Genomic DNA, 11,791 nt, shown 5'->3' with positions numbered 1-11,791 from the left:
GTGATGACCCACTTCTGAACAATCAATTGTCTATTACGGTTTACCGTTGATAATGACATATGGACAATGAGGCCATCGTACATCTAATGGGTTCTGTATTATTATTATATATATAAAATTACAGTATAGAATTTTTTAGTGACTTGGCGTTAAATATTTATCTTTAAGGGAAATTTTATAGATATCTTATGTATTATAATATAATATAATATAATTTAATATAATATAATATAATATAATATAATATAATATAATATAATATAATATAATATAATATAATATAATATAATATAATATAATATAATATAATATAATATAATATAATATAATATAATATAATATAATATAATATAATATAATATAATATAATATAATATAATGTTATACTTGTATGTACTTGTACAAATAAGGGCTTTGAACTTGCTATCCCTTTACGTAAAAATCTGATGTTCAGGGACCATAATAATGCATTTTGAAATATATAATAAGTAATTATTTTGTGAGCAACTGTGTATGGTATTACAATAAGTAGTACATTAAACAAAAAAATGGCTGTGTACCTTTATACGCGCGTGAGAACTTGTTTATAATTTTGGCATCATTAAAAAAAAATATTTCCATGCAAATTAATTAATTACAATAAAATAAAACTTGATTGGAAGACGTTAGTCAACACAGTTAACAAAGATCAATTTAAATTTTAAGAATCAAAGAAATCAATATTTATTTTCTTATATTAAGTGTAACAATTTGTCTGTATTAAAATGTTATTTTTAAATTCCCGTAGCATTTAACATCGGAAAAGGCAACTTATTTAAAACTTAGTTAAACTCAATTATAATGGAGCACAAAAAGGAAGAAAAACCTGTCTGAATTTGTGGTGGTCTCTGTTGGATCCGTGAAGATCAAAATTTCGTTTGAAATCAATTCCTTGCTTTTGAAATTTACTGTTATAGTAGAACTCAACTTGATTCTAGTTTCTATCAAATTAAGCATGGCATTTTTTTCATGACGTTCAGAAGTAAATGAAAAAAGAAAACTTATCGTTTACCCGTGGCTGAAAATAACATACATGTAATAATATTTTTAAACGCGTAAAAATACGTGAACATGTTCCCGGAACAACAACCACTAGAGACTATTGTGAAAATAAACGCTTTAAATTTGAATCAAATGTTTACATTTTTCATTTGACGTAATAACCGTAATTGAATGCCAATAAACGCATAGTAAACCTAAGTTTATAGACACTAATTTAAAGTGATAATGTTTTCAACGAAACATTAACTTATAAATATAAAACCTGTAACCATAATGATATTTTTTTCAACGCACTATAAAATAACATGCCAAGGGTCAATGTTTGAAGTCGACTTTGTACATTTTACCGTTCTATCATGTTCAATTTAATTTAATAATACACAAATATAACTAAAGGTTATTGAGCCTTTAAATCTAATATGATACATGAAACAATGAATAATTATTTTTTAAAATGACATAAAATAATTAAAAACAAAATTCTCACCAACGACTAGAGAATTCGCCTCAAGTGGTTGTGCATATCAAATATGAACAGAACAATACAACAAATACGAATCACTGTAAACAATTCGATCTACGCTAGGGCGGGCGCCCTCCTATAAGTCTGAACCGTTACTACATGAACTTTCGTAGCCCCGCCGTAGTCGCGTAGCAATGCTGTTTCATACATAGGTATTTTGGTTCATGTCTATTTTCCTACACCTTCTTGTTTAAAGAGGTTCAGGTTTTTTAAGCAACTCATTCTCAGATACTTCTGCAATTTCAAAGTTTTGTCAACGAACAAGTGACTAAGCGAATAATTGCTATACTAATGTCTCTAGTTAGAAAGGTATTTACATGGCGCATTAGCTTCTATATGAAGCTCTATTTATGTAACGAACTGAAAAATATTTAAAAAATTTACAAAATTAATATCACAAAAGCTCTTACAAATTGGTGATATTTATACACCGAAAGTTTATAATAAAAACTATCATATAACTCTTATATCGAAACCGTTTAAATTTTGTTTCTTTTTAAATATACTTTTAGTTTGGCACTGTAGTTGAAAATGTTATTTCAATCTAATTCACGACATGCTTAGTGTAGAGTTTTGTTGAACAATAAATAAAAAAAATATTAACGAAGATTAACTATGATATAATACTCGTAAAATGTAAATGAAACTTACTGGAAAGAAAAACTGAAAATATATTCAATTAACCATCCTCTGTAAGCTGTCGCGATAGATCGAGTAGCAGTATGAAGTGTTTGATAACATATTAATACTCTACACTTTAACGCGGCATTACTTTAATTAAAAATTTATAGAACGCTTAGTGTATGCATGGTTATTATCGCGTTAGAAATATAACATTTATTAGAACTTAAGTATAATTATAACAGAAATCTATTCGACGATAAACAATGGATGTAAATAATTCTTATTAAATTTGTGTGCCAAAAAACCTTTAATAGTCAACAGGATAATCGGTCATTAAATCCAAATAAAATATCAATAAATCTCTTTTACTTAACTTAGTAGTTAAAAATACTATCATCATCAACACCCGCATAAATGTACATAAGTGTCTTTCGACGACTTTTGTGTCGTCTATAGACTTTTATATAGGCGCCCTATGCTGTGTTTGTTGATCTGTGGTCTTTATTCCGAAATTTTGAGTCCCCAGCGAACGTCCGCATCTACTAGCCAATCTGCGCTACAATGTTTACTTTCGTTCCTCTATCAAATCTCCGCATTTCAAATTCAATGTCAAGAAATCCCAAACGTATTTCTTTAGCTAGACTCGTAGCTTGTTAAGCGGCCATGAGCTTGTCGATAATTATTATACCATTATTCAAATACAGACGTATCAGTGATATTAAGTATTAGCATAAAACGCGAATGAATTATCGAACTAGAGGAACGAGAGGCGTAAATTTAATAAAGGCTGTTATCAAATCAATAATTTCTATAAAATCAATTTAAAATGTCCTGATAGGCATTGGTAAATCTACAGTTTGATTATGACGAAAATTTGCGAAATAAATTTTCGTTTAAGCAGTCCATGGGATGATTCTAGTCATTGCACGCGGAATTATCTTATATTATAATCGCAAAAAATCGAAAAATTAAATAAAATAAATTTCAATTTGTAAAGAAAATATTTCATAACCCAATATACACGTCTTTACAATAATTTAAAATCTTGATATATCATAGTTATGTGTTCTGTAGCAATCATCACGACAATCTTTGGGGGAATCCTATGCTTTGCAGTAGGCGCCTGTCGGTTGATATGATGATGATGATGATGATCTCTTTTACATAAAAAGACATTGGTGTGACTAAGACGAAATTTTAATCGATCATAATTTAAAAAATAAGTCATATGTTGTTACGTCATCTATTGTTATAATACCACACAAGGTAATTCTTGTGCTCAACTCTAAATTTCTTAAATCATATATTGCTATTTTTACTACGACGCATAAATAAAAAACATGTAAAAAGCTGATTCTTTAAATTTATAACTAAAACGTATGTTTGATCGATCGTGAGGCTTTGTTGTGACTACCGATAGTAATCCCGGTAACCTAGGAAGCAAAACTTAAACGCAAACCTGCGAAAACCAGGGCGTAGTCTGCTGCGACAACAAATAGTCAAGATTTCATTAGATAAACATCGTTTTTGCCATAACGATAACTAACATACATCAGTAGAATGAAGTGAAATTAAAAGAGAAATAAGTTTGAACATTCAAGCTCTCGTTGTTGTAAAGTAAACTCGTATCTCTCGGTTATCCAATAAGAAAACTACATGAGATGTTGGTGAAAAATTAAATGAGTAAAATATACTGTCTCTGTTAAAAATGTATAACAAATAACAAAATTTTTATGGTATAATAATTACCACAAGAGGTTTAATAATACAACTGTAAATGTTTAACTATATAAGTAGAATATTTGCTATATTCTTAAAATACTAACTTATTTACGGTACTTATTTTTCGATTTTGACAATACGCGACATTTGCGACTTTGCACCGTCAGTACTACCTATTGTTACTAAATTGTCATTGCAGTAAACATTAAAAATAAAAAAATAACGGTTGTAGAATTGTTATACCATAAATTATATAATCATAATATTTAGTTCTTTAAGACACTTAAAACGAATACCCATAGGTATTTATACAAATATAATTAATAAATAATAAATATACCATGAACTAATTTATTAATTTTTAATCAGGATATTTGTCTGTTTATAACCAAATTAAAAGTGTAGCTGTAATTTAAGTTTTTTTATATTATCGGCTTGCTATCCCACGAAAACACTCCATGAAAACATTCCATTGTATTATTTCCGCAGGTATATAAATAGCTATATTTTAGCTTTGATTAATACAAGTATATAGAACGGCCATTCATCAACAGTCATTCATTTCAATTAGGAAAGAGAACCTCTTTCTATTCCTCAGGTTCTCTTTACCTAAAATGAACTTGAAGGTTAGAAATAAATTTAAAAAGAAAACAAACATTATTGCGAACAAGATTGCTCGTTATTATTATTATTATATATATATAATTATTTTTTCAAACAATTGACTCGGCGTATAATTCTTTTACCGTACATATATAATTTTAAAATACATACATAAAAGTTTTGTTAGTATTGAGAAACTGATTATGACGATTGTAGGTAGTTTTTTTTTTACTTTTAAATATTTATTGGAAACTAATCAAGTGTTTTTGCATAGTTTGGAAATTGGTTTAAGTTAAAAATAAAAAAAGACAAAAATGTTTTTTGTCTGTTAGCATATACTTTGTTTTGCCATAAATACTATTATAAATAAATAAAATATCAATATTGAATTTATAGTATGTCATCTCGTATAAAAATATGAGTGTTCATTGTGTTTTCTTATTTTCTCGCCTATATATTCTAAAATAATATTTTTTCAAACTCTTTATTGTACTAGCTTATAAATATATATAATTGTACAATAGTATAAACAAAAATACAATAGGCGATCTTATCATACGAGGCCATTTCTTCCAGACAACCATAGTTCGGAAAAAGTAGTTTGATAAATAACGGTTAGTTAACGTGTACATATAGACAAAACATACATGTTTGCATACATAACACACATATGCGTATGGTCTACATTTATTCACACTTATAGTAAATATACTTTAATACATAATTATGAAAACAATCATAAATAAAACATCAAACTAACCTGGATCGCACTTGTCTCAGAAGAATAAAGAAACAGGAGAAGAAAAGAAAACGAATTAAAAGATAAATTCTGAATGGCCTTGAAAATATTTCTTAAATTTGGGTAATGACTTGCACATCTTATATTCAGCGGTAACGCATTCCACAATTGAACGGCCTGTATGGCAAAAGATTTGGCCATGAACGAAGAAGAATGTGACGGCATTTTTAATCTCCGATTCTCTAATGAGCACAAAGACCTATCATCTGTAACGTGAAGAAATTGTTACCTTTAATTTTATTAAAATTATTATAGATTAGGTAAATTATGCGAACATTCCGGCGAAGCCGTATGTGCAACCAATTTCGTTAAATTAAAATGAAGTGGGGTGACAAAGAGAACCGAATGTTTGCGATTTCATTACGTAAAGCAGTTTTGGTAACAATTACAATTTTTGAAATCCTCCATACGCTTGGTTTTAGTTAATTTTTTTGTACCTGACTATTAAAGGGTACAAAGAAATCTCTTTACGCGAATAGTGGGCGAAGGTGAGTTATCGCTCAAACACGTATCTAATCTTCCTTCGGTGAAATGAACACGTTTAGCGCGAAGTAATTTACCATCCGAGCACGTTGGCGAGGAAGATAATAACCAAGAGTGATCGAAGAAGGTGTATCCACATATAAACAAAGAGTATTTATAATTTACAATTTACATGACTCTGTCGCTACCGTAGCCACCATATCACTTATGGCGTCCAAAATGAAATCGGCATCGGCACACATATGAATGATTTAACTTAAAAGTATTTTGGTGAGCAAACCAGAGCGTGAACGTTTCACTTCTTTTAATTGTTAAAAAAAATATAACCGTCCACTTGACGCTTCTATGAAAAATGCAAACATAACAATAAGGGAAAGAAATCGAAGGAATCTTGTCCAAAAGCAAAAAAAATTATCTCTGGCTATGAAACCATGCCGCCTGTTTTAAATGATTTAGGATTGATATAGGAATAGATTTAGGAATGATTTATTTTTTCTTAACTGGTGATTAAAAAATAATAAAAAGTAAAATCAAAACTAATACTTAAGTGGGAAGCAAAGGTCGGTTACTGAAGACTCATATAATCTAGCAATATTTTAACTAACAAAATGACTGTATTTATTTTGAAAGTTCTAAAGAAGCTTCCCAATTAGTCAAGAGTGTGCAATGTGGATATTATCCAACTTCAGTGATGGATTGGTGGGGTGTTAGCTACGAAGGAGTGACTGGGTCATTCTTGTAAAAAAAAGTATCGAAACATCGGCACAAGTGTATCTAGATACCATTTGTGACGACTCTCTCGCGCATTTAACATTGAACGTTTCAAAACACCAAACTAAATGTCCATGACGTCACTCCTTCACACGCATAACTTGCAGACACAAAACCCGCATCAGAAATATCGAACTATTCGTTTTTATTATAATTATAAAAGTCAACATCCAAACATTCTAAACACTATAATAGTTTGGAGTCCCTTAAACTATACGATGTTGAGTAAAAAAATTTCTCATAGAAAGAGTTCTTTCTGCTATTGATAACTAGCCTAAATATTTAAAGGACTGTATTGCAGCTAATAGAGACAATTCGAATAAGCTTGAAACAACTTTAATGGTTTTATTCTAATGTAGTAATTTAACATTCTGTATTATAAATAAATTTTACGTATAGTAAAAAGTTTTTTTTTTTAACAATGTTAATAGCAATACTAAGGACAAAACTCTTTTTGTCAACTTGGTTGTCATATGATGTTATTGTAATGTCAAATAAACTATTCGCACATTGTCTTAGATTTACCGATTGTGTATTATTATTGCGATTCTCGATGTTAACTGTATTTTTTCGTAGAGATGGAATTAGAAAATGAGAATATTCTTTATTACGATTTATGTCGTATGTGCTTGACTGAACGTGGATCAAATAACATACATGAAGAAACGAACTTAAAACACGACATTTTTATTTGCACCGGAATTAAAGTAATATGTAGTCCAATTAATTTAATCCTTTATGTATGTTCTGCAATTTATTCTTTACAAATACTTAAGGTTTCTATTTCAGATAATCTTCCTGGAAAAATTTGTCAAAAATGCAGCGACACCATAAAAAAAGCAATAGATTTTCGTCATTTAGTAATTAAAAATGATTTACGTTTAAAATCTTTGTTTGGTGTTATTAAAGAAGAGGAGGTATGTTTTTAAATGCTATTCCAAAATTTTAGCTTAAGATATTACAGCAGTTAAACCATAAGTTAAGTTAAATTAAAATTAAAATGTTATATCAGATAAATATGCATTTATTAATTACTTTTAGACAGATTCAAATGACATTAACAATGAAGACATAGTAAGCACGTATTTTACAAATCAAAATGATACTTTTCCAATTAATGAATCAGATAAAAATGAAGATTGTTGTGTTTCAGAAAAACAAAATGTAAGTACAAGTCTGCATTCTTTAGTGAAATTAAAAATCTTATATTTCATATATTTAATACTTGTGTTGTGGTTTATTGGTATTTTATTATATTCTGGTTTGTAAATATATATCATAAAGTTAGTATCATCAAGACATTTTAACAATTCCTAAGTTGTCATATTCAGCTATGAGTGTAAACATGGACCTTGAAGAAATGTCTGTCATAGTCTTTTTTCAATATCAAGGTCATGGAATCTAAATCATTTTTGTCTAGCTGATGCTAGAGATTCCGTGTAGAGAATTTCATACCTACAAGTTTAGTTCATGTAATCGAAAAATCAGTACAGGAGTTTTTCCGTCACAGAAGTTGAAGGAAAGGAAAATTTTACTTGATAGTCTATGGAAAATATCCAAGAAGTCATAATCCATTTTACTATTTATACCTAACTTTAAGCTACATCCTATAGTGCAAAAAATAATGTAGCATAATGACTTCAACCATGTTCAGGGGATTAAAACCCTGATAATATGTAGTTGCAATTTTGCCAAAGAGTTCGGTTATGATTGCATATTGGTGTCAATTAATTATTATTAATTTATAATAGGCTATATTTTGATAGCTTTTCATTTTATTTTATTTTTTTTGTTATATTTCAGTGCTCTGTACAACCTAGATTAACAGTAAGGAAAGATTTATTTGAAAATACAACACAGGTATTTATTCCTTTTCAAAAAAAAATAACACTTATGTTGAATTATCTCAAAATTTAATGATTGGGAAAAAAGATCATTAAATTCAACTCAAATTTTATTAGTTGGCATTGTTACTTTAAGGACACATGCCTACCTTTCTGACCCTGAATATGTGATATACCATTATTTATAGTAAAATCTAGTAATATGAATTTGTAATTTACAGGATTCATTTTTGGATGAGAATAACGATCAACAGAAAGATGATGTAAAGAGAGTTAAGAAGGATGATATAGAAATCATTGAATATAGATGTGCGGTGAGATTATGTGTATTAATTATGACAATGTTTCTTTTAATGTTTAATGTTACAGTTGTAAATAAAATATAATCTGGTCCTAGAGTTTTCAATATGTTGTCTGATCTCAGTCTATAAATTTACAATAATTGTGTAATAGCACAAATTTTTTGTTTATTTTCCTTCATATTAAATAAAATTGTGTATTGCAACAATGTAAAACACATACAGGGTTTTTATAAGTCAGTTATAAGTATAAAAGCTTTAAAGCTATAAATGTATAGTTCATTTGTCAGCTAAGAGATTTAAACCTTTTTCAACTTGTGTAAAGAAGTGATCACTCTGAAATATGTCTCATTATTTTATTTTTTCTTTTGGAATACAACAGGCCAATAACTTCTGTTAGTACTAAGTCTACAGAGACAGAGATCAAACAATAATTATAATATGTAGTAATCCCAATTTTGAAAACACTTTTTGTTATTATCATTTGCGTATTATTTCTGAAACCATTGATTTTTTAATAAGGCGTACGGTACATTAATCGACGCCAAATTAACTATACATTCACCCCTTTAAATCTTTTTCACATCTAAAACCAAACATCATAGGTGGTCTCTGTCCCATGAAATACAACAACTGACAAAATGTCTCATAGGTAGTGTGGGGCAGGGATAGTGCTCTATGAAGCCGAAATTAGCCGATTGTCTCTTTCCAAACGTTGACGTGCAATATTTATCGCTTGGTACTGTAGATACAATAAGTAGAATAAAATGAATCTTTTACAAAAAGTATCCACTGTAGGATATAGATGTCCATAAAAGATTTCCAATAACACTAGTTGGAAGTTGCATGTATCCGGTGCAAATTATTTTTACAGTTATGCATTAAAAAAAAAACATTTAGCGTGTTGAGTATGTTTTAGCCTTCAAGGACAATTTATTTATTTAAGAATAATAATTTTGATTTGTTTTTGGTTTGCAGGATTGTAAGAAAAACTTTGAAACATGGAAGAAACTCTATTTACATGCGCGTTTACATAAGAAAACAATGGTGTGCCCAATTGGTAGGTGTGGCAAAAAGTTTGCCACTAAAGGTGATTTAGAAAAACATATAAGAATTCACACCGGTGAAAAGCCTTATCAATGCAATCTGTGTGACAAAAGTTTTGCACAGAGAGGATCATTAAAGAGTCACAAGGAAACTGTACATGCTGGCAAAACTTAGTTATATGGTATTAGTAAGTTTACATTGAAATTGAAGACTGGTAGTTGTTATATTTTTAAAACGTTTCTTACTCATCATTAATTTATTTCCGTGTGTGTGAATATAATATTAATTCTTGGAACAATATCAGCCATCTTGAATGTACATATTTCTTATTACCATTGACATTTGGGTTATGTTTCAAGTTATAGTTTTGATAGTCGTTTTTAAGAAACTATTTGATATTATACTCATTTTAATTGAAATCTGGTTTTAAATTATGTGATAATGGGCGCAGAGCCTAATTCAATAAATTAAATTGTTACTAGCAAAAGGTTGGTAGGTTATCTTTAGTTACATTTTAAATTATTAACTTAAATTGTTGACTTTATAGCACCGGCATTTGATTTGGCAAGCCGGAAATATGACATGAAACTTTTATGCTCCCAGTTTGTTTTCACTACACTAAATACATTTTCAACTGTTAGAGTACTCTGTGATAAAGACAAGAATATAAAAGTTAAAGTTAGTCTTAACCGATATTTGCTGTAAATTTTCCTTTTTGCACTATTTGAAAAATCAAATGCCACCTAATGTACAATAACTTTTACATTACATGTATCTCATTGGCACTCATATTACATATGCCTCATTAATGGAAAATAAATTGCATGTTTTGCATGTTAATAACAAAATTTTGTTAAATATACCTTAAACTTAAATCATGACGATATATTAATAGCTAACTAGGAAACAGGAATAATATATGGTAAAAAATATTAGAAATTGTAAAAGCATAATTTGTAACTTGATTTAATATATGTCAACAGGTCTATCCCTTGTATAGGTAATACGGATGCATAGTTCTGGTATTTTATTTGGCACATCGAAAATATGTAGTAGTTGTTTATATGATATAAATCTTATATAAATAACTACTTTCTATTACTCTATTCAGGGTAATTGATTATAAATGCAAAAGTTTTAGGTGAGATTTTATACCTCAATTCCTGTATATTAATGTAGGCTACATACCCAGACCTTATTCATAAGTCAATACTTTCAGAAATGATTAATAGCATACTGAAAATGTAGTGAGTAAAAGTGTTTTAAGAATATAAATAAAGAATTATACAAATTAATTATTGTTTACTATCTGTCTCTTCAGACTTAGTTCTGGCAGCAGTTGTTGGCCTGTCGCATTTTTATATAAAAATAATGTATCATGTATTAGTGCAATTGGAAATGTGTTTTAAAAGCTTGAAAGCTTTTTGCTGACAAATGAGCTATACATTCACCCCTAAAAACTTAACCAGTCTACCAAGCACTGTGCGATAAAGACAACACTACAAAACCAAACCCAGCTGATATTTGCTATTTTTTGCCCAATGTGGGTACTAAATGATGTAAATAATTTTTAGGAATTTTTATGTACAATAATAGGTTAATGCGTATTAAACTTTTATTTTTTAATGGTTGATTTTATATCGCCGATGTTCTTTTACGTTGATATGGCGAACGCATACCAACTATAAGGTGATCAGACGACCTTTTCATGGACACTGGATGTATGCCACTTCCAGCCGAACTTATTTAAAATCTATTGAGACGGCTTATGTCCAGCTATGAACGACCTACCTACTGCTAAAATGATGATGTCATTTATATCTATTTTATTACTATTAATATTATTGACTTATTCGAATCTCATCACACATTTACACACACTGCAAACTTTTATTAACATTAGCAGGTCCCCATTGCCCAAGATATGGAACCTCTGCGTAGTTTTTCTAATTGCTGAGGTTCTTTGGGGATTGGATTTTATTTTTGCTAGAAGCATTCTTTTATTTTTTTTGACTGCCGCTGGCTACATACGAGG

The 11,791-nt window shown here is 29.1% G+C and overlaps 1 protein-coding gene across 1 annotated transcript; it reads left to right on the top strand.

The window, feature by feature from the left end:
- The first annotated feature begins 7,117 nt into the window (after window positions 1-7,117).
- LOC137924072 (zinc finger protein 12-like) lies at window positions 7,118-11,331 on the top strand. Its single transcript, XM_068767391.1, has 6 exons — window positions 7,118-7,273; window positions 7,343-7,483; window positions 7,608-7,730; window positions 8,370-8,426; window positions 8,632-8,724; window positions 9,688-11,331. Exons 1-6 carry the CDS (start codon window positions 7,145-7,147, stop codon window positions 9,928-9,930), a joined length of 786 nt encoding a protein of 261 aa, XP_068623492.1. The 5' UTR covers window positions 7,118-7,144; the 3' UTR covers window positions 9,931-11,331.
- Window positions 11,332-11,791: the final 460 nt, after the last annotated feature.

Source organism: Battus philenor, unplaced genomic scaffold, assembly GCF_028537555.1.
Source record: "Battus philenor isolate CCGP_79_NKW_IND1 unplaced genomic scaffold, ilBatPhil1.0.hap1 SCAF_23, whole genome shotgun sequence".
NCBI classification, from domain to species: Eukaryota; Metazoa; Arthropoda; class Insecta; order Lepidoptera; family Papilionidae; genus Battus; species Battus philenor.
The sequence above is the reverse complement of the archived record's forward strand: the minus strand, read 5'-3'. Positions and strand labels throughout refer to the sequence as shown.